Source organism: Terrapene carolina, unplaced genomic scaffold, assembly GCF_002925995.2.
Source record: "Terrapene carolina triunguis isolate 2854851 unplaced genomic scaffold, T_m_triunguis-2.0 Scaffold142, whole genome shotgun sequence".
Classification (NCBI taxonomy): Eukaryota; Metazoa; Chordata; order Testudines; family Emydidae; genus Terrapene; species Terrapene triunguis.
Genome location: NW_020664493.1, coordinates 2840725 through 2862793, shown reverse-complemented (window position 1 = coordinate 2862793; position 22069 = coordinate 2840725). Strand labels below are relative to the sequence as shown.

Here is a 22069-nt window from a genome sequence, read left to right as displayed (position 1 = left end):
TCTGGATAGTTAATGACCTCTGAGTGCACAATCCTGTGGTTTCTTGCTCCTAAATAGATGGTCTGGGAATTTTTATCTCTTTTTACAATAAATTAGAATTAGTGTGGTATATGTCCACTTACCAAGATACAAAAGTGCAATGGGCATAAAAGATTTCCCTCAGGGTAGTTATACATGGCCAGACTCCCCGATGTCCTCCCACTCTCCAAATTTATTGTCCTAGAAGCATGAAATGCAGGCATTGGCCCTCATGTTCTTTGTGTATATGTATTTTTTCCTGGGAAAGAAGGAAGGAGACAAGTGAAAAAATCTGGAGCAAATAAAAAAAGAATTTGGATGAAAGAAAAGATTAAATTAAAAGCCAGAGCTGAGGCTCTTAACCCACTAGCTGGAAGTTGCAAGGGACTGGTCAAGACTTCTTCTGGAGATGGATCTGCTCCAATCACTCCTCTCCAATCTTTGATGTAGGCCTCACAGTGCAAGAAATGCCCTTTTCACTGCCACCCCCATGTATTAGCCTTGGTTTCTCCTTTGCTTTCCTTTTTTCTCTCCCCCTCACCCTACACTGGGAGAGGAAGAGCTTTGGCTGCAGGATTTCTAGCTGTCAGTGACGTGTATATAGGACTTTTCTCTTCTGTAGCTACCCAGAGAAGAGAGAATTGCTGGGAGGGAAACTCATTTCCAACTCCCATCTTGTAGGCCTTGAGGGTTTTAACATGCTAAAGGTTCCTGCCCTCCACCTGTACCCTTTCAGCCAAGGGAGGTGCTGGAGCTCTCATAGAGCATCTTGCTGCTTTGAAGTCTGCTGCCTTTCTCAGTGGTTCCACTGCTTAGCTCTGTGCTGCTGTGGGGAACTTTTCTACTCTAGAAGGAGAGTTCTTTTGACCTCAGAGCACTGTTTGAGCTCAGAAAGGACCTTTTAAGTATCCATTTGCCTCTGTTCTGACTCAGGGCTCTGCATAGGAAGCTTCTGCCTTTCCGTTGTGCTTATATCAGGCCTGAAGTAGGGAGGCTGTTTTGGCTCCAGTCAACCTGAACTGCAGGGGATCAATCTGCAAGCTGCTAAGAGAGTCTGTGTAAGCTAGCGCTGTGATGGTGCCCAGCTATTAGCTAGGTGTGCAGGTACTTTCACATTTGGTCATAGACTCATTTGATTGAGGGACTGGGATGTTGACTCATCTGCAAAAGAGAAGGTGACTTAAAGTGTGGAAGAGCATGATTGGATGATCCAACATCATTCTGACATCCAGAACAACTCTATGCCACAGAGCCCTAAGCCTCCTGCGCAAACTAAATTTTCTGCACTTTACTCTCAAGGTTCCTTTCAATGCTTTCTTGGTCTAGGAACCATAAGCAGTTGGAACTGAACTCCTGCCACATTCCTAAATGAACAAATTAGCCTTACTGAGGGTCCACCATCTTTCTTACACACGCAGGCAGACATGCAATAATATTTGTGTGGTATAAAGCTTTTCTATACTTTTGCAGTAAGGGGTAATCTTCACGATGATTTGGCTAACTTTCACAGAAAAGAATCCCTGTCCACACTGGTAACAGAAATTCTGCTACAATTGTGTTAGCAATAACTATCCTAAAATGACGTTGACCCTAGGCTGTGTCTGCACTAGACTTTTTTCTTAGAATATCCCACCATTGCTACTAGTGATATACCTCACCAAGTGAGCTAGCAACAGTGGGAGTGTTAGTGTTAATGAAGACGGGTGTTTTAATCATAATCTTGTTTAACACTGCTCAGAGAAGATCTAGATGACGTGGTAGTTGAAAATCCGGTGGCTACCAGTCCCTTGTCAACATAAGAGCTCCCACTGGTGGACCATATGAGTAATAGCAACAGTGAGAAATTTCAAGAAAAAATATCTAGTGATCTAGTATGCAGACAAAGGCCGTTGTGTGAAAAGATCCTTTGAGCCTCCCTGGAGAAATATTTTTTTTAATTGTTATAGTTAAATCAGAGAAAGATCAGGTACTTAGCACTTCGGAACCGTCATATAGTTAGCGCTATGTGTGCAAGAAATTCACTTATCTTTTCAGGTAGATTTTGCAAGCAATTTTTTTCCTCTGCTTTCCAAATAGAAGATACACTGTTACACTTATCAATGATATTCCCAGTTTGATAACTTCATCAGGAGCAAATAAAAACAATTCATAATTTGTCAAGTGTTTAAAGAAAGCCTGGAAAAGTTCAAGAGTAAAGAGCTGAGAAGAATAAGAATAGGTGGGTGGAGAGATCCACTAAAAAGATAATGGAATTACTAACAAAAGTTTCTAAAGTGGACAAGGTTAGAGGCCCAAAATTTGAGAAAATATATGGAGATGTGTCAGTGAGGACAGAGAAAACAGGAATAAGACTGCATATAGTGGAAGAACTGCTTATGGAGCAAAATGTGTGAGCCAGGAGTTCTCATTTGCAGCCCACACACTGACACAGCATCCCTCTTTTTTGTTCCCACATGTACACAGTCTGTTAAGAGACAACAACATGTAATGGTAGCTAAACATTAATGTCTTCGTTTTAGATGAGGTGCTGTATGTTGACATTGGAGACAAGTCCTTTTAAATCTTTTTTTCATAATTCATAACTCAGGAAACTCCAGCTGTACATCAGTTTCTACATATAATACAGAATTTTGGCATTTTCCAAATTTATAAAAAAAAGGACACAAAAATAGTGGAATATGGGAGAAAGTTGAGGCTTAAATCTCATTAAGAGCACATAAGATTTATTTTTAGAAAACATATCAGCCAGTATTATTCACTATAAGAATGCTAAAGCCAGCAAAACAAAATCACAACATAGAGGAAAGCATGTCTGAATGTGAGATGCATTTTCTTATACAAGCTGTTTTCTAGAAATCCATTCTTTAAAACAAGTTCAAACAAGTTAGTGCTCCACAGAATAAATGGTCTACAAAGTGGTTTGTTTTGGTCTTTTCCCCCCAGCAAATTTTATATACACTCTTTCCCCCATTATCTTTCATTTTTTAAATATTAGTGTTGATATCATCTCAAATGAAAAACATTTTATTTAAAAATTTCTTTCTAGTAAATTTGTTAAGAAGACTACCACCTCTAAAGTGTGGTGCCTGGGAGGACATTTCAAGCACACACATATCCAGTTGCTCAGTAAGAGTATGTCTACACTGCAAAGTTGTCGGCAAAACTTTTGTCTTTCACGGGTACTTAAAAAAGCCCCCCCCCGCAAAAGACAAAAGTTTTGTCAATGCAAGTGGCAATGTGGACGTGGCTTTGTCGGCAGGAGCACTCTCCTGCCAACAAAGCTAACGCCGCTCACAGGGCTGGAAGTATTTTGTTGGCAAAAGTGCCGACAAAGAGCGTTTACACATGCTGACTTTGAGTGACAAGGCTGTATTGAGACAGCCTTGTCACTAAAAGCTGCATGGTGTAGACAAGCCTAAGTAATGCTTTATTCAGAGATTTGTTTCCTACTGTACAATGTCTGGGATTTATGTTAAATTTGTGAAAATGCAATGATTGGGGGACATTGGAGAGAGCAGAAGAAGCTGCTGAATTTGATGGGTATTAAATGGCGATTTGTGGCTCTGCTTGATGCCAAGTGTTTTTACCTTTTTTATGTGGTGGTAGTTTTGTGTATACAAGTCCTTTTAGTTTAGCATGGTGTGATGGTACTTGGGGTACCCAGGACTGTGAGTCACCTTGTTACCCCCTGCATCCAGTAAAAGGGAGTCTTTTTGTGGTAACTGGATTTCAGTCCCCTGACACTGCCAGTCCTTCACCACTCAAGCACGCTCTTCTGGGCTTATGCCAGCCCTTTCTTTTCTTGCAGGTTAACAATAGGCGCACCCAAATCCCTTTGAATCATGCCTCTGTGATATCCAGTTACTGACACTGGCTACTCACCGAATTTCCTGATCCTCTGCACTGAAAGGTGTGGTGTGCCCCAGTTTACCAGTTTTACCTTAAACCCCTGCTCCTAATAACCACACAGCACTTGTGAGCACTTAAACAAAAAGGATTTATTTAAGAAATAATAAAGATTTAATTAGGAACAAGAGAAAGTGGTGAAAACAAGATGTTACTATATGAACCAATCATAAAAGCGAACCTGGATCTACACTTATAAACAATTACCTTTCCTATCTAATAAAATAGATTTTTCCCAAAAGTTCAGTCCATTGCAGAGCTGAATGGTTTCTCAAGAACCAGAATCCAAATGTCCATGAAAGCGCCCCCCTCTGCCAAGGTTTTTTCTCCCTGAAGTCCCTTTTTCTAAACTATGTTATACTGAAAACAGTCCTTTGTTTCTATTCACAGGCAGGGTGAACTCCTGGCATGTTGCAGTTTCTTTTCTACCTTGAAGTAGTTTTGATTGTTTGTTGTTGTCTCTGATGATTTTCCACTGGCTGTTCTGGGATGTGGCAGGGGTAGGCAATAGAACCTAACTTCAGTACTGGAGAGACTGGTAGAAACTATAGTAAAGAAAAGAATTATCAGACATATACATAAACACAATTTGTTGGGGAAGAGTCAACATGGCTTTTGAAAAGGGAAGCTATGCTTCCACAAATCTATTAGAATTCTTTGAAGGTGTCAGTCGATATAATGTACTAGGATTTTAAGGAAGTCTTTGACAACATCCTTCGCCAAAGGCTCTTAAGGAAACTAAGTAGACGGGATAACAGGAAAGATCCTCTCATAGATCAGTAACTGGTTAAAAGATAGGAAACAAACGGTAGGAATAAATGGTCTGTTTTCAGAATGGAGAGAGGAAAACATTGGGGTCCACCAAGGATCTGTACTGGGACCTGTACTGTTTAACATATTCATTAATAATCTGGAAAAGGGAATAAATGGTAAAGTGGCAAAGTTTGCACAATACACAATTATTCAAGATAGTTAAGTCCAAAGCTGACTGTGAAGGGCTTCAGGGGGATCTCACAGAACTGGGTACCTGCGCAACAAAATGGCAGATGAAATTCAACATTGATAAGTGCAAAGTAATGCACCTTGGAAAAAGTAATCCCAACTACTCTTATGTAATGATTGGTTCTAAATTAGCTGTTATCACTCAAGAAAGAGATCTTGGAGTCACTGTTGATAATTCTCTAAAAATTTCAGCTAAGTGCTCAGCAGCGGTCAAAAAGGCTAACAGTGTTAGGAACCATTAGGAAAGGGATAGAAAATATTATAATGCCACTATATAAATCCATGGTGCACTCACACCTGGAATACTGTGTCCAGTTCTGCTCACTTCATCACAAAAAGGATATAGTGGAACTGGAAAAAGTTCACAGACGTGCAACAAAGATGATTAAGGATATGGAATGGCTTCCATATAAGGAGAGACAAAAGATTAGGGCTGTTCATCTTAGAAAAGAGACAATTAAGGGGAACTATAATAGAGGTCTATAAAATCATAAATGGTGTGGAAAAAGTGAACATAGAAGTGTTACCCTTTCCTGCAATACAAAACCCAGGTGTCACCTGATGAAATTAACAGACACCAGGCTTAATACAAACAAGAGGAAGTACTTTTTCCACACAAAGCACAATTAACCTGTGGAACTTGTTGCCATGGGATATTGTGATGGTGAAAAGTGTAACTGGATTTAAAAAAAAAAGAACAAGATAAGTTCTTGGAGGAGATAGGTCCATTAATTACTTGTTAGCCAGGATGGTCATGGATGCATCCTCAGGCTTGGGGCAACTCTAAACCGCTGACTTCCAGAAGCTAGGAGGTGGATTGCTCACTGTTCTACTGCCTGCCCTGTTCTATACATTCCCCCTGGATCTCTGGTACTGACCACTGTTGGAGACAGAATACTGGACTAGATGGACCATTGGTCTGACCCAGTATGGCTGTTCTTATGTTATGTTCTTACCTGCTGGGGACTGATTTCTACTCCAAATTCATTAGGCATACTTTCAATATAAGTATATTATTCCTTAAATATTATCCTTACATTCATCTCACAATGATTCTGAGTCTTGACAAGTTACAAGCTTTCTGTAGATACCCTACATGTTACTCTTTATGAATAAGTATCCTGTAAGACGTGTTTGGTGTAATAAGTTTGCCAGGTCTGAAGTGAGAGCTGTTTGCAAAGAACAGGGGACCCTTTGTAAAGAGGTCTCTGTGTCACATAGATGTGATTGAGCTGGAGAGGCTTCAAAATGCTGAAATCCAGCTTCATGTCAACTAAGTACTCTAGAAATTAAGCACTCAAGCAAAGTGTAGTTTCTCTTCCACACTAGTCACCATCTTGTCCAGTGAGAGGGACTGGTATCAGATTACTTAATAGCTTAAGTGGCATTTGTTAAGGAGTTTTGGCCCCAAAACTGACCAGTCATAAAACAGTCCTAATTGGGTAAGGGAATATTCTCAGGATTCTAAATATCGTAATTAATGGAACCCTTCATTGTTGAGCATTTTTTTTAAATGACCAGTTTTTGTGAGCTCCTCTTGCCACCCTGTTTGTTAGATTGGCTCACTTTTAACAGGATGATCCCAAGGCGTGCTGGATTTCCACAGTTCCCATTATTTGTTTGGAGGTTCATCAAGTGTCATCACGTTGCATGATGATGTAATATTAAAATAATCATGCAGCAAAAAAGGCATGAACTAAAGTGGCAACACAACACAGACAAATATTTGCTATGTTGTGCTGGGAGAGGAATGTCCCCTCAAACTTATAGAAATGGCAAGTCTACAGCTGTAGTTAACTAAAGAATACTGCTCACAGACAGGCTGGGGACTCCATCCAGCTCCTTCCATGTTGGACCATTCCACTTTCACCTTCCTATGCCTGAACTGTCACTTAGGCCAGTGGTTCTCAACCTTTCCAGTCTACTGTACCACTTTCAGGAGTCTGACTTGTCTTGCATACCCCACGTTTCACCTCACTTAAAAACTACTAGCTTACAAAATCAGACATAAAAATACAAAAATGTCACAGCACACTATTACTGAAAAATTGCTTACTTTTTCATTTTGTCTGTATGAAATTTTAGTTGGTACTGACTTTGCTAGTGCTTTTTATGTAACCTGTTGTAAAACTAGGCAAATATCTAGATGAGTTGATGTAGCCCCTGGAAGACCTCTGTGTACCCCCAGGGGTATGCATAGCCCTTGAGAACTTTAGGCTATGATTACCTTTATGACATCTACTTTTAAAACTCTGCAGATTCTTACAAGAAGCCAGAAGATGGACCCAGAGAGCAACTTTGTAAGCAAGGAGACAGCGGTGGTAGGTAGGGAATTTCTTTCTGCTACAACCCAGGAATGTCAAACAGGATTGCAGATGAGGAATCAAAGAAGGTGTTCTGGTATACTATCCTGGTGTGAGCACATGGGGCATGGCTCAACTGTATGTAACCACCATGGCCTGAGGCCACCACTGATTCCCAGAGCTGTGCTGACATCATCAAATATGTGAATTCAAAAGTACTGTCACCAACATCTATGTTCATTTCACTCCCACTGGAAAAAAAAATGTAAACACAAGTACATCAAATAGGAAAGACCAAAGCTATTTACAAACAGCTACAGCAAAATGCAAAATAAAACAAGGACCATTGGTGACTAAAATATCCAATAAAAGATATTACCTCTCCCATCTTGTCTCTTGTTGATTAACACAGATTAAATTATACTGATATCGTACAAAGGTTAATTTTTTCAGAGGCAATCTACTATCCTTATGGAGGAATTTTTCCAGGACATTTTGAATAGTAAGGACCAATGCAGAAATGACTTCTTTCTCTCTCTCTCTGTTGTATCTTCCAAGAATACCATGCCTATAACTGGGCTTCCTTCTGTTTCACAATTTACAGTAACAAACAAAAAAAAAAAACCCAAAACACCCTTGGATGATATCAACAGTTTTATTTCTCTACATTTGTGCTTTCAGAGATCAGCTGCAAAAAGAATACAAAAGCCTCCAGGCTAGCAAGAGAGGCATGTAATGATTTTTTTCCCCAAGTGCACATGCTTTTTAGGATGCAAATATACCACTTGTGGTGCTCAGACTCAGACTCGGATCCAGTATTTCTCATTTTTTTCTCTTCTGTTTATTGGGTAGAAGCACTAATCGCATGGAAAACTGCTGCTTTGATGAACCCAAATTTACAGCTGCAGTACTGCCTTAAGTCTGAAAAGCCCTTCGGTAGTGAAGAACTGTGGCCAAGACATGTTTCCTGTGATTTTTCAGAATTCTTGTAATAGATGGTGAAAGTCTGCCTTTAACAACACTGACCTCAAAAGTAAATGCCTTTTCCTCAGCTTAGCACAATGTGAATGTAACTTTGGGCAAGTTACACTGGTCTACAATTTTTGAGAAGTCGTCTGCTTCAGAGATAAAATGTGCTATTTATTATGTATTTTGATGTGCTGGATTCAAATATGACAATTAAAACAACTGATTGGCTACTTTTCAGTACTCCTGTTCTTTTTTTGATTGGCTACTGTTTCTAAGATATTTAAGTTTTTACATTTTAGGTCTATGTATATTGTGTAGATAGTAGAGTTTTAATCATAAATTGTAAACCTAGGTCTTTTCATGTGTTTATCGTTGCTTTACATGATAATATTTCACCTGTCCTGTTTATGTAACACTTTAAAAATCAGCAAAAGGGTTATATAAATAAAATTTATTATGAAACAAAAGGCAAAAAACTATTCTGTACATAGTTTAGTCCTATTCAGTGTCTACTCGGTGCTTCTTGGCTTGACTCTTGTATTCATTAAATGGAGCATCTCTTGTCACTGTCCAGCAATAGTCTGAACGCATTGATGGGCTCCATTTGCCCTGATAGCGTTTCTCCATTGTTGCAATGTCCTGGTGAAATCGCTTGCCGTGCTTGTTGCTCACTGCTCCGCAGTTCAGTGGAAAAAAATCTAGATGAGAGTGCAAAAAATGTATCTTTAGTGACATGTTGCAACCAAGGCTTTTGTATGCCTTGAGGAGGTTTTCCACCAACAACCTGTAGTTGTCTGCCTTGTTGTTTCCGAGAAAATTTATTGCCACTAACTGGAAGGCTTTCCATGCCATCTTTTCCTTGCCACGCAGTGCATGGTCAAATGCATCATCTCGAAGAAGTTCACGAATCTGAGGACCAACAAAGACACCTTCCTTTATCTTAGCTTCACTTAACCTTGGAAATTTACTATGGAGGTAGTTGAAAGCTGCTTGTGTTTTGTCAATGGCCTTGACAAAGTTCTTCATCAGACCCAGCTTGATGTGTAAGGGTGGTAACAAAATCTTCCTTGATTCAACAAGTGGTGGATGCTAAACACTTTTCCTCCCAGGCTCCAATGACTGTCGGAGTGGCCAATCTTTCTTGATGTAGTGGGAATCTCTTGCACGACTATCCCATTCGCAGAGAAAACAGCAGTACTTTGTGTATCCAGTCTGCAGACCAAGCAAGAGAGCAACAACCTTCAAATCGCCACAAAGCTGCCACTGATGTTGGTCATAGTTTATGCACCTCAAAAGTTGTTTCATGTTGTCATAGTTTTCCTTCATATGGACTGCATGACCAACTGGAATTGATGGCAAAACATTGCCATTATGCAGTAAAACAGCTTTAAGACTCGTCTTCGATGAATCAATGAACAGTCTCCACTCATCTGGATCGTGAACGATGTTGAGGGCTGCTATCACACCATCGATGTTGTTGCAGGCTACAAGATCACCTTCCATGAAGAAGAATGGGACAAGATCCTTTTGACGGTCACGGAACATGGAAACCCTAACATCACCTGCCAGGAGATTCCACTGCTGTAGTCTGGAGCCCAACAACTCTGCCTTACTCTTGGGTCGTTCCAAATCCCTGACAAGGTCATTCAGTTCACCTTGTGTTATGAGGTGTGGTTCAGAGGAGGAGGATGGGAGAAAATGTGGGTCCTGTGACATTGATGGTTCAGGACCAGAAGTTTCATCCTCTTCCTCTTCCTCGTCTGACTCAAGTGAGAATGATTCTGGTGCATCAGGAACCGGCAGTCCTTCTCCGTGGGGTACTGGGCGTACAGCTGATGGAATGTTTGGATAATGCACAGTCCACTTTTTCTTCTTTGACACACCTTTCCCAACTGGAGGCACCATGCAGAAGTAACAATTGCTGGTATGATCTGTTGGCTCTCTCCAAATCATTGGCACTGCAAAAGGCATAGATTTCCTTTTCCTGTTCAACCACTGGCGAAGATTTGTTGCACAAGTGTTGCAGCATATGTGTGGGGCCCACCTCTTGTCTTGATCTCCAATTCTGCAGCCAAAATAAAGGTGATAGGCTTTCTTAACCATAGTGGTTATACTGCGCTTTTGTGATGCAAAAGTCACTTCACCACAAACAGAGCAGAAGTTATCTGCACTGTTCACACAAGTACGAGGCAGCTCTGCTCACTTTGGCTAAACAGAAATGTGTCCCTTTGCAAAATCAAACACTGACAAATAAGAGAGCACGACACTGTATGATTTCTAGAGCTGATATAGGGCAATTTGTTCAGCAGAGTGATGTAAGCTTCGTTATGATTGCATCATCCATGACTTCTAGCAATAACATGATGCAATTCATATCATGTATGACGCAATACCAGCTTCAGATTGCATCATTCATTGTTTTGCCTAAAAAGCAAGTACTGTCCAAACCCAGTCATAGATTTATTCATAGATCCAGTCAAAGATGTATTTTAGTCATTTCTGGTTTAAATTGAGATCCCTTCCCTTTATAACTCACTTATCCTCCGCCATTCCCAAGTCAAGGGTCGTATATACTGACCCAATAGCATATCTTGAAAACTAGAGCCAATCAACAATTTTAAGCATCATTTTCGTTCTCAGTGACCCAGAATTAGTAAAGTTTGACTACATTTATTTCAGAAGCATTTTGGCTGTAGAGCAGTGTTATTTGACCACCCTGTGCCTCAGTTTACCTAGCAGAAAAGCTGACTAAAAAGCAGAAACTTGCTGAAAACCACATGCTGGGATTAGGGTGAGTTTCCTTGGGGAATAAAAATACTCCCCCCCCCCCCCCATGAAAGTAAGAAACTGAACGGCAAAAACATTCTGTTGTCAATACATGTAAATACTGCAGTTGTGTTCTTACAATTAATTTTACCTGGTGGACCTGTGTTTAATTCCACTCCATTGTGCATAATTTTTGAGGATCACTCAGATACTGTTCTCTAGCCTAAATCAATAAAATAGCCTTTGTGTGATGCAGAAGAGTAATAATACAAAAATACTTGGAATATAAATGTCCATTTAATATAGACTGACAGTGTAGAGTGCCACCAACTTTTACAAAACAATTCTGCTAATCATTATTTCAAACTTACAACTTCAATCATAAAATATGAAGGAAAAAGTAATATAAACACAGAGACCCTGGAAATATCTCCCTCCAGTCTTTGTCCTCCCTATTCTTTACAGAAATGTATACTGTATTACAAACAGTTGCAAAATGGCCAGAAAAAAATCCAACGAGCCTCTCATACCTGTTGAATAAGCTAATAGCACTAGAAAAGAATAGCAGTAGACCTCTGTGAAGAAAAGGGGCATACCTATCTGGTTTCCCATTATTTGCTGCAACAGGCTACAGTTTACCAGCTTTGAGGAAGAGAGGTGCCAAAGGTAAAAGGTCTCAGGATTTATTTTACCATCGGAATGTAGGCTGACATTTGCCCCAGTCTAAACCAGAAAACCCAGGCCTTACTTTAGGAATGCATCTCTATTCAGAAAAAGTGCTGAAGTACATTCTTAAAAGTATGTGCTTAAGTGCTTTCCTGCATTAGGAACCCAGTCCTGATAAAACTATGAAGAATATTGGACAACATCAGCTGTTGTTACTGGATGTAGCTGTAACTTGTGATCCTATCTGATTGAGACTAAGGGCTGGTCAACACTGCTGGGGGGATCGATCTAAGATACGCAACTTCAGCTACGCGAATAGCGTAGCTGAAGTCGAAGTATCTTAGATCGAATTACCTGGGGTCCATACAGCACGGGATCGACGGCCGCGGCTCCCCCGTCGATTGCACTACCGCCGCTCGCTCTGGTGGAGTTCCGGAGTCGACAGTGAGTGCGTTTGGGGATCGATATATCGCGTCTTAACGAGACACGATATATCGATCCCGGATAAATTGATTGCTACCCACCAATACGGCGGGTAGTGAAGACGTAACCTCAGTATGGAATTAAAAGGCATCTTCAGCTGCTTCCAAACTCAGTAGTTTGCTGTGTGACCCTAGTAGCCAAGGTGCTGAAACACTGCCTGAGGGTACGTCTTCACTACCCGCCGTATCGACGGGTAGCAATCGATTTATCCGGGATCGATATATCGCATCTCATTAAGACACGATATATCGATCCCCGAACGCGCTCACCGTTGACTCCGGAACTCCACCAGAGCGAGCGGCGGTAGCGCAGTCGACAGGGGAGCCGCGGCCGTCGATCCCGCGCCGTGTGGACCCCAGGTAATTCGATCTAAGATACTTTGACTTCAGCTACGTTATTTGCATAGCTGAAGTTGTGTATCTTAGATCGATCCCCCCCCAGTGTAGCCAGCCCTGAGTGAAGAGAGATTCTATACCCACTGAACAGGAGTCTTTAACTTTGAGATTTTCTAATCCAAGTGAATCAACAAACTAAAACCCTTCCCAAGGCCAGCACATGAGATGATAAACTAGTGATCTATTTGAATTTATAATTTGTATAATCTTAATTCTTGTTTAAGATTATACAGAAAGTTCATTGTTTAGTGTTGGAGGACAGCAACTCTTTCTGTCATTCTTTGCATTATTACATGACAAGTATTTTTGCAACATGTATGGGCAGAGCTTGGATCCTGCAGCTTACTCCTCTTCCACTGATCCTCTCTTTTGCCTTGTACCCTCCTGACCTACTTTGGTGCTCAAACCCCAGCTAGTGAAACACTTTTTTCTTTTTATACTTCACAGAGGAATTAATCTTCAGTAGGATATTCAACATATGAAGACGACAGAGTAATTAGGAAAATGACTGACAATTTTGAAGGAGTCAGGGGAGAATCTTTTTTTAATGTAATATTTATTAAAAATAACTAGGTTTCAGAGTGGTAGCCGTGTTAGTCTGTATCAGCAAAAACAATGGCGTCCTTGTGGCACCTTAGAGACTAACAAATGTGCAAATAAATTTGTTAGTCTCTGAGGTGCCACAAGGACTCATTTTTTTAAAATAGTTAGTATAAGTAAAAGTGATGTTTCTGGCGTCAGAAGGAGCCCCTCAGCACAAAGGAGATCCTAATTGTGCAGAGCTGGCATCCATGCTCTTATCCCACATATCTCTCTGCTTCCAGGAAGAGGAGCTTGAACGGAGGAACACCCCTACACCAAGCTAATTATCAGCTGCTCTGACCTGGAAGACAGACTCCGTCCAGCCGGCGCAGTATTTGCGTCTTTACCCGCCTCCTCAGCAATGGGGCCAGCCAGACCCCAGCCCGTTTAGAAGAGAGACGGACACGGAACATGCCCTGGGCTCCGTCAGGGTTGGGCTCCCGTCACCCAAGTACCCCGATGGCTTCAGCGCCGCGATCACCCTCCGCCAGCCGGGGAGAAGGGGAAGCCGAGGCCGCGTTGTGCGTTTTGCGTCAGTCGATCGGAGCAAACCCAGAATAGGGGAGCCGGGAGCTGGCAGGTTGCCGGCCAAGCAGCACCCACAGCAGGCACTGCCCCTCCGCCGCTGCTGCCCCGGCCCAGCCCCGCCTCACTGCGCAGCCGCCGTCCTGCGTGTGCGCCCAGGCCGGCCAGCTTGCGCTCCAGGCAGGCAGGCAGGCTTCCCCGCTCCCGATTGGGTGCCTATTGCCGCGCGGGGGGAGGAGGCGGGGGCGGGGCTCCCGGAAGTGCCGCTGCCACATTGGCCCGGCGTGGGGGGGGCGGGGCGCTTTAGTTACAGGGGTGGCGCTGGTTGCCGCGCGAGCTGCTGTTTTGGTTCCTGCTTCTGAGGGATTCTACAGGGCGCGAGCCGCGGTCCCTCCTCCTTCTCCTTCTGTTGTTGCTGCAGACCGGTGCCGCCCCCTGCCGCAGCCGGAGCCCGCCGGCGCTGCCCATGGCCGCTGAGATCCAGCCCAAGGCGCTGACCCGCAAGCCCGTCCTGCTCAGCAAGGTGGAGGGTTCCCAGGATGTAGTGAGCATGGCCGCGATCGTGCCCAAGGAGGACGGGGTCATCAGCGTCTCCGAGGACAGGTACTGCCAGGGGAAGGCGGGCACGCCGCCTCGTCCTCGCCCGTAGCCAGGGCGGCAGTGCCGGGGGTCCCCAGGGAGCGTGTGTCGGTCCGCGGGGGATGCTGCGTGTATGTGCGCATGCATGAGACAAACTCGCCGTGGGGCTGGGATCCCGCAGTGGTCTCCCTGCAGGGGTGCAAGGGGCTGTGTGTGTGCAAAAGCTGGGATGGGGATTGCTCTGCATGCATCAGACCTGCCCGAGTGGTTAGAAGGGCGATCCGCTGGGTGCTGGGCTGGCCTGTGTCTTGCACAAGGACTCGAGGAGACACGAATGAGTTGCTCGGGCAGAGCATACGCCGAGTAGATTAAATATTGATCAGGCCTATTATGTGTACACACTGCTCACTCTGCCACAGAGCTCACCGTGTCATGGTAACCCTACTGCATATGTCTGTGATGTGCATGATTCAGATTACACAAAGGTGATCAAGGATATATTGTGGCTGATGCCTGGTCAAAACCAATAACGTATCTTTAGTTAACTTTTATATCGGATACTTCAGAGATTCCGTTTTGTGGTCACACCTGCTAAAATGGTCTGTCCTGAACATTGAAGTGAGTCATTTTCCATAATATGCCTGTGTTACTGTAGTCAGAAGTGGTGCGCAAGTCAGGGCATGACTTTTCCTTTGTCATAAAATGTGGTGGAGGATTTCACAAATGATACTCCCTTGAAAATTCATATCAGGATATTTACAGAAGCCAAGCTGGTTTTTTTCAGTCCAGCATTGTACTTCAGCAGGCCTTTAAAACAACAGTTGCGTTGTTGTGTGTGTTGATTGGTAACTTCCCAAGAAGGAGCTCCTAATGTTTGTAGCAAAATGTCACTCAAATTACTGTAGTCTCATTCAATTTATCTTATATTGTTGTCATCTTAAAATGAGCCTTCAGAAAGATATGTCAAACTCAAAGTTGATAACTGTGAGATACAACAGTTGCACTGAATAGCCTTTTGTGTTTTTTAGTCTTATAGCTACAGTTAAGTAAAACTGCTAGATTGGGGAATCAACAAACTTTTAAGCCTTTCAATATGGGCAGTTTATATTACTCTTTAATATGTGTGTGTTTGATATGTAATTTGTCAGACCAGTTTCAACACATGCAGCTTTTGACAAATCTATGTGAGATTTGTTTTGATACTAGACAGAAGATACCAATGTTGTTTGCTGAAACAGCGCTTCTAGTTCTTATCTAACAAAAACATTTCCTGCTAGTTCTTTTAAAAATAACATATCTAAAGGATAAGAAACTAATCCGATATCTGGTATCGTAAAACTGCAAAAGTGTCAGGTATTTTTATAATTTTTAGTAGTCTTACTCCACAATATAAAAGTATGTCTTAAGCCATCCAATGATGCTTCTTTTCTTTTCTGAAAGAGTTCAAATTTACTTCATTTAGAGGCATTTCCTCTTACATCTAGAATGGTTTCATTTTGTTAACTCTTTAGGAGTGCTTTCCTTAAAATAAAAAATTGCCCCATGATCCTAATTGGAACCCATATAATAACCATTCCAAAATGTAGTTTCATCATCACTCAAGCAAAAATCACTTGACTTATCTGCCCCAACAGAATGTTTAAAAAAAAAAAAAAAAACAGGTTCAGGATTTTGCTCTTTTATCAATGTATTTCTATTGAAAAAACCTAAGTTCTGCCATAAGTTAGTTTCTGGTTAACTGTTTGATACGTGAACTATGCAAAATCTCATTAAAGTTCATCTATGCCCTGGGCTCCAATAAGCTCTAGTGTCTGGTAAGTGTTTTCTTTTCATAAGCTTCGAAGAGGCAGGTGTACTGTGGAATTGATAGTGACTGAAAATGTGAAATCCACTTATTTCAAGTGATATGGCCAAATTTTGCTATGTGAAACACTGAGTAAAGCATGAGTGTAGTAGGGGTAAGAACTAGATAAATTCATGGAGGATAGGTCCATCAATGGCTATTAGCCCGGTTCCGCAGGAATGGTGTCCCTAGCCAATGCCTGCCAGAAGCTGGGAATGAGCGACAGGGGGATGGGATCATTTGATGATTACCTGTTCTGTTCATTCTCTCTGGGGCGCCTGGCACTGGCCACTGTTGGAAGACCGGATACTGGGCTAGATGGACCTTTGGTCTGACCCAGTAGGGCCATTCTTATGTTCTTATGAGTTGGCGCATAGTGATGTGCTGGATTGATGCCACTGATGTTCTGCGCTGTAAGAAAATACTTCTCAAACATTCTTTATCTTAATAGAGTGAATGTACCTAGTATCTTTCCCCTTAGAGAAAGAGAGAGTAAGGGGTCCAATTGTTTCTTGCACTACTCTTTACAAGGTACAAAACCCCCTAATTTTTAGGTGCCAGAATAGCAGCATGACACTGTAAGGTAATGTTTCTGTACTCCATGTAGAGATTCTCTGTTAAAAGGAGCCTTGGTCTAAAGGAGCATATAGTAAAGTGGAGATCTGGAGAGTATCACCAAGGAACATGGTATTTTAAAATCTTGTGGTATGATTAATCTGCATGTTGGTAAAACTGGTTAAAAGTGATTCTTTTGCTTCTTACTTGTAGATGTTTGGAGTGCTGTTGGCAGTACAGGGTGGATCTAGGAAAACTAGAAGTGCCTTTGTTAGGTAATCTGGAAACCTTCTGACTCTTCCACTTGATGCTATTACATTCTTTCATTAACTTCACTTAAATCCATTTCTACCTAAAGTAATAAATTATGTAAGTGGATGTTCATTTCTGGATTCATAGCTGAAGTAGTACTTTATTTCAGTAGTCACTACTTCTGTTGCAGTTAATGAATTCAAGATCTGTGTTAAGTTTTATTTGGAGGAAACAGCAACTTGGGAGTAAACTTGTAGCCTCCTTGTTACGGAGACAAGAGCATGGTAGGGGAATGCACCAAGTGACAATGTTTGCTTTCATCATTTCATTGCTATGCTGCCTCCTAGTTTGATTTCCCATTTAACATTGACTCTCATTCTGTATTGGCTTATGTACTCCAATTATGTAGTTGCTTTTAGAGATGGTTGGAAATTATAAAGCGCTAGTAATGAATGTGGAGAGTTTATGCCCGTTGTCTTTCTTCCGGAAGGAGGTGGTAGTTCTGGCTGAGGTGAGACCTATTAAATGTAGAGGTCTGCAAATCTGCAGATATCTGGTTTATATCCACAGATACAGATATCTGTGGACCATGTTTGCGGATTGCAGATTGGATGTGGATAGAAATTTTATATCTGTGCAGGGCTCGAATTATGTGTATCAATTGTACGTGAGATACTCTGAAATTTATTAATCAGCTTCAGCTAGAATGACTTGTATCCAACGTTTGGGATTAGGAATTTTTTATGAATGCAAGGGAGTCATCAACTGGCTCTTTGTTAAACACTGATGGTGTTAGGAATAATCAAAGCTAGGCTTTAAGGTGGGTGTCTGTTTTGCATCATCTGGCTCTTCATTTCATAAACTGTCTAGGATAGGGGTCTTGATGTCTTTTTGTATTTTGTTCAATGCCCAGAGTTGTGCCTGGGTTCATTGCTTTGTAAACTTTTAAGGATCATTTTAAACAATAGCTAACAATACCCTCATGGCTGATGCAATATGAGAACCTGAACACAATGTACTTTATTTGTATAACAGCAACATTCTTAAAGTTGACTCTGTCAAAATAAAGGATGTATTTGTTTATTTTTAAAGTTCTTGAGATTTTTGGTTTTTGTGTGGGTTGATATTTATTATGGCGTGGGATATTGAGGAATGGTATATTGCAGGGGTCGGCAACCTCTGGCACGCTGCTCGCCAGGATAAGCACCCTGGCAGGCCGGGCCAGTTTGTTTACCTGCCATGTCAGCAGGTTCGGCCAATCGCGGCTCCCACTGGCCACGGTTCGCCACTCCAGGCCAATGGGGGTGGCGGGAAGCCACGGCCAGCACATCCCTCGGCCCGTGCTGCTTCCCACAGCCCCCATTGGCCTTGGACGGCGAACCGCAACCAGTGGGAGCCGCGATTGGCCGAACCTGCTGACGTGGCAGGTAAACAAACTGGCCCGGCCTGCCAGGGTGCTTATCCTGGCGAGCGGCGTGCCAGAGGTTGCCGACCCCTGGTATGATGTATGTGATGTGGATGCACATTGGAACAAATAATTGTCTAACTTTATTTTGATTCTTCGTTTTAGAAGTGAGTATACCTGTTTATGCTGGTGAAAGTTAAAGCTTATCTAAGAATGTTTAAATCTGATAAGGTGAAGTTCTGAGAACAAGATTACAAGCTCTGCTAAAAAACTGCTGGAGCTGACAGCCACTTAGGTCCCAGCACGTAGAATCCTGTATCATACATAGCTTAGATTGAAAGTGTGCCAAAGATTTTTACACTTAAGGCTAAATGTTGGAATATTTAAGGTTCCAAAACTGAATGTCTTGTCATTGGTCTTAAATTTCCAGAGCCCCTTGAATTTAATGATACATATTGGCCAAATTCTCAAAGGTGCTACTTCCCATTGACTTTAGAGAAAATCAAGGTGGATAGAATTTAATTTTTTTAAACCAAAAAAATCTAATTTTTTTTTAAATCCTTTAAAAAATAAACCTATTTGAAATTGACAACCAATATTAAGGCCTAAACTTAGTATCCATTAAAATAATTTAAAAAATATTAAGCAGTACGTGTGGGGTGCCAAGTTTTAAAGAAAGTCAAACCACTGATCCTGGTGTAAGTCACTGGCTAAGCACCTGGAGCTAGAGTTTGTTGAAGTGCTATCAAAAGCTGGTTTTAGCAGTAGCCTTTTCTGCAGGTGTGAGAGAATATTTTCTTTAGTTTATTCAGCTAGTTCATCATTTATTCAAAGTTAAGAAACCAATGTGAGTTGAAAAAGCAGAAAAGTTTGTTCTCTTCCAATTCATGAATAAAAAACAGCTGAGAGGATGAGATCAGTTCTAAAATTCTTGAAGGGCATAATTGTTTCTAATCATCAGTTGAATTTACTAAGCACAGATACTTTGTTGAATAAATCAGTTTTAAATGCAGAAGAGGTTTTGATAAACTTTCTAATAAAAGTATTCTTATGTATCTAGCAGTTTTATTTAACTAACAAAACAATTTTAAAATGCTGTTTTTATGCATTTTAATTTAAACTGTTTGGATAGAAATTCAGATAAACACAAATCACAAGTAAAAAACACATCATATGGTAAATAGAAAATTGTGAATTATGCATTTCTTAACAATAAAAATATAATTACTTAAACAAATGTGTGTAGATCTAGTGTACCCTCTGACTAGCAAAAAGAAGCACAATTTAGTGTATAGGCTATAAGTAGTTGCAAATCAGCATGTTTTAATGGTTACCAGCCAAAGAGAATCAACCTTTCTTTACGAAAATAACTAAAAAGTACAAATGCAAAACACAATTAAAATCAGTGTCTTGAATCAAGGTTTCCTGCTTGCTGCTTTAAATTATTATTAAAATTGGTGATTTAAGTTATTTCAATTTAAATCAGACCACCCTGGAGAAGGTTGTGTGTGCAGGGCACCTCTGAAATTTAGGTCATTAGCATGTCACAAGTTCAAGTCACTGGACAAATATTAAATCTTCAGCATAGCATTGTGAGGGAGGTAGCTATCCTTAGCTAAACATTGGATACAGGGAGAAATGGATTGACTTGCCCGTTTGTCAGTGACTGTAGTTCAGCCTTGTCTATATTGGCAAACTTCTGAAGCTACCAGCAGTGCAGCTCCAACAGTGTTGGGGGTGCTAGTGCAGTCTGGCTGCTTGTGTTTTAATCCTGGTGTCCTCTAAACCTGCTCTGAGCAAGGTTGGCTACATCATGGTGGTGGTGGCTGCCATTGGTCAATCTGCACTACCAGCCGGAGAAACATGGTAGGAGAGCTACACCAATTTGCCAGTGTGCAGAGCCTTCCTGACTGTGAACTCATATCTCTGGACTGTGCTCTCATCTCAGTGAAAGTCCTGGGCTTTAACTCCCATAGAGCTGATTTTGAAAACTCAGGAGTTAAGGTCAAGCATTATATTTTTCCTGACTCCTCTGCTCCATTCTGATCCAATAGTGTAGTCCATAATGGGGGAATCATCAAAGCTCTTCATCTGATTTTCTTTGTCACTTTCTAAAATGCAGTAGTTGTAATATCTTAAAAGGGAATAAAACTTAGACAAGTAATTTTATGCCATAAAGAGTAATAAGTTAGAAGTGAACTATAAAAATAAATGTGTACTGGCCCCCCTACCCTGTTGTGTTGCTGCAGCACCTAAAGGGCCCACCCTCATTGTACTAGGTACTGTACAAACATAACAGATGAAGACCCCGAGAGTTTGCATTCTGAGTTCATATTGGCCTCTCTATTCACTCCACATCCAGTGAAGTGTAAAAAATTAACTTGTACTGCTCACGCAGTGTTGCAACTTGAGGTTTTCATCAGGCTTTTTCAATTTAGGTCAGCATAGTTTGTCTTAACACATCTGTCCATGGATTGTCTTCTGGGCATGTTAGTCAGCAATTCTGTTAGCGAATTTGTATGGCAAAAGGTTTTGATCTGTAGAAGGAATTTAGATTTCCACACATTACTGGTGTTGCTCAATATGGTTGTAGGGAAAGCACACTTCACCATAATTAACATCGGCATAATTTTTCAGTGTGCTTTTTAGCACGCTTGTGAAATACACTATGAGGTATAGAAATTTGGCCTTTCAATTGTTAAATACTCAGAATAAACTCTGGTTCTTTGTATCTTCTTGGCCATGTCCAGGAAGTCAGGCATATAGTGGCATAGGCTATATCTTAAGAATTTATTTTAAATCACACCTGGGAAGTATTTTAAGGAAGAGGTGAAAATTCAGTGGTCTGAATACAGCACCCCAAAGAGAGGATGTGGTGGAGTGCAATAATGTGCAGTTATCCATTGCTGAAGCGGGGGTGGTGTGCACCAGACAGTTAATGTTTACTGCGAACCAATGGTCAAGAGAGAGTGTGCCATCAGTGCAAGACCTGAGTGTGTTGGCAGTGGGTGTTTGAGTGTGGTGTGTCTTCTCTATACAGGCTTTGTATGCATTCCTAATCCAGTTTACTGCAGAAGTAGTAGTTACTTAAACAGTGCCATAGTTGTGGATACTGCTTTATGGGTGAACAAAATGACAGCTCCCTGCTCTGAGGAGCTTACAAAATGGTTAAACTGCAATAAAGAAAGGAAAAATCAAATGCACAACTACAAAACGGGGAATAGCTGGGTTAGGTGTTGGTACTACTGAAAAGGTTCTGGGCGTTGTTGTGGATCACAAATTGAATGAGAGTCAACAATGTGATGCAGTTGCAAAAAAGGCTAATATTTTGGGATGTATTAACAGGAGCATTGTATGCAAGACACAGGAGGTAATTGTCCTGCTCTAGTTGGCACTGATGAGGCCTGTGTCCAATTTTGGGCACCAAATTTAAAGAAATATATGGACAAATGTATCCTGCAGTGGTATTCTGTGATTCTCCCACTCCTAGACTGGGCCTTGGGCTACAGTACCCTGTGTATCAACCGTTGTTATCCTGAAGGTCGGATTGAGTTCGGGCATCTGTGATTCTTCCTTTCAGAAGTCCGTAACCAGTGGTATATCATGATAAACCAGCCTTCCTAAAACCAAAGTGTTTGTTTTAGCAGTAGGAACAAAGCATTAGAGAGAAGTAGTATCAAAACAGTCTACATGCATGCCTATTTTACCTAAAGCACTGCCATCCTTTGATGGGGACCAAGGGTCTAACTCAGGGGTCGGCAACGTTCGGCACACGGCTCGCCAGGGTAAGCACCCTGGCGGGCCGGGCCAGTTTATTTAC

General features: G+C 41.5%; 1 protein-coding gene across 1 annotated transcript in view; it reads left to right on the top strand.

Moving 5' to 3' along the window:
• The first annotated feature begins 13941 nt into the window (after positions 1-13941).
• LOC112104761 (WD repeat and FYVE domain-containing protein 2) overlaps positions 13942-22069 on the top strand; it is a 115789-nt gene continuing 107661 nt past the window's right edge. Inside the window, exon 1 of the mRNA XM_024197280.2 lies at positions 13942-14218. Within this exon, the coding sequence (XP_024053048.1) occupies positions 14082-14218 (137 nt within the window). The 5' untranslated portion in view covers positions 13942-14081. The remainder of the gene's footprint in view (positions 14219-22069) is intronic.